General features: G+C 45.8%; 1 protein-coding gene across 1 annotated transcript in view; it reads right to left on the bottom strand.

Annotated features, from left to right (window-relative positions):
- GUCY2C (guanylate cyclase 2C) overlaps window positions 1-1,907 on the bottom strand; it is a 99,889-nt gene that overhangs the window by 19,780 nt on the left and 78,202 nt on the right. Inside the window, 1 exon segment of the mRNA XM_015420687.1 lies at window positions 444-636. Within this exon segment, the coding sequence (XP_015276173.1) occupies window positions 444-636 (193 nt within the window).

The following is a 1,907-nucleotide window of genomic DNA, read 5'->3' as shown; positions in this document are numbered from 1 at the left end:
CGCCCTGAACGTTCTAACCTCTCTCTCACAGTTGGTGTCTGAAGCAGAGGCCATTTCAAAGGGATTTGGGGGGAATTCAGGCATCCCTGGAGGGTTTTTTCTAGTTTTTGCATTTTTCTGCAGGCACTGGCAGACTACTCAATATATAGGAAAAGCTCCTGAGCCAGACGGAGCTTCCTTTTCCTGGGACTAAGGATCCGCACACGGCGCCCTCTGTTGGCTATTAGAATATAGATGTTTAAAAAGAAATCTTCAGTTGTAAACAATGTTCAGGATAGGAAGTCTGTGTGAGACTGCTTTTCTCTAGGAGGAAGTGTCCTTATAACATCTAAATTAAAAGGAGAAGGATGCCTACTTTACTTCTCTATTTTGCACATGCTTTCCCTTCCTTTCACCTCAACAATTTGTCTAGCCTTCTATGCTCACTTCTCAGTTTTGGTTACCTTGTAAACATCATGATGGTCTAGAATGTGATCAAAGTTCTTGTAGATCTCGTTTAGCATGTCCACCACTTCCATAGGAGTGCTGTATTTACAGATGGTTGTGAAGCCCACAATGTCACTGAAGTAAATGGTAACTTCTTCAAACAATTCTGGTTCTACCAATCCCGTTTCCTTCAAGGACTTTACCACAGGCCTATCAAAAATGGAAAAGATTAGGAGAAAGATTTTCTACTGCTTGGTGAGGGCTGCTTGATGGTCATAATATGCTGAAGAATGAAATGAATTTCATTTCTGTTAATAACAACTTCAAAGCACTACCTTAGTATTAATTAAAACTTAAAGCACTGATTTGGCAATTCATCTCCTTTCAAAACATTTTGAAAACTATTGTTTTGCAATGGTGGATTGAACAGAAGGGGCTTTTAAGCCATGCCAACTGTTTGATTTTATATAGGGAGAATCCTATATTTTTGACTACATAAGTACAAACAGAAGATCTGCAAGGAACTTATGGTGGAGCAGAAATCTCCTTTGTTTCCTTTCCATGATGCCACCTCCTCCCCACCCTGCCTCTGCCGCTACTGTCTCCTTCTGTCCCCCACCCCATAGCCACAAACTCCTTGCTCCCTTGTTCCCTCCCACCTAGGGCTGCCAACCTCCAGGTGGTGGTGGTGGGGTGATCTCCTGGAATCACAACTGATTTCTAGAGGTAGGGATGCCAGACACCAGGTGAGGGCAGGGGGGTCCTCTGATTTTGTGGACAGGAGCCTGCCACCAGCCAGCTGGGAAAACCCTGCTCCCAACCACCAATGGCCACACTTCTGTGAGATTTAAAGGGCCCTCCAGCTAATCGATGGGAGCACCTGGCCCGCCGGTCAGCTGGAGAGCCCTTTAAATCTTGCAAGAGAGGAGGGAGAGGGGTGGCTGCTGGCCCCATGCCTGAACTCCAAGCAGCGAATTTGCCGTTTTGGTGAATGGACTCGATGACGTAGCCTGCTGAGGTCCCTCCCATTTCCAAACCTTGCTCTCCCCAGCCTCCACCCCCAAATCTCCAGGTATTTTCCAAGCGGGAGTTGTCAACCCTTACTCCCGTCCCTCTAGTGCGAAAGGAGCAGCATCCCTAAGAGCCTGTCTGAGCTATCCTATGTCACAGTGGGCACTACGTCTTCTTGACTTGCAGGCCAAGCCCTGGTTGCCCTGTTGACATCCAGAGAGTTCTTTATATACTCCATGCAGCATCTTGACATTGCTCCATTGGACATACATAACTGTCACTTCCAGTTTCGGCCAATCTTCTTTTGGTCACGGCACAGGCCACACCAGCTCCCCCAACTCAGTGATCATTTTTTTTAAAAAAAACTTGCATAACTTTTCATAGACTAGAGCCCATTTTGTCAGATGCATGCAGTGGATCCGCACAGGTATGTGTGTGTGTGTGTGTATATATATATATATATATATATA

The sequence above is a fragment of the Gekko japonicus genome, unplaced genomic scaffold (assembly GCF_001447785.1).
Source record: "Gekko japonicus isolate JY-2015 unplaced genomic scaffold, Gekko_japonicus_V1.1 scaffold1291, whole genome shotgun sequence".
NCBI classification, from domain to species: Eukaryota; Metazoa; Chordata; class Lepidosauria; order Squamata; family Gekkonidae; genus Gekko; species Gekko japonicus.
The sequence above is the reverse complement of the archived record's forward strand: the minus strand, read 5'-3'. Positions and strand labels throughout refer to the sequence as shown.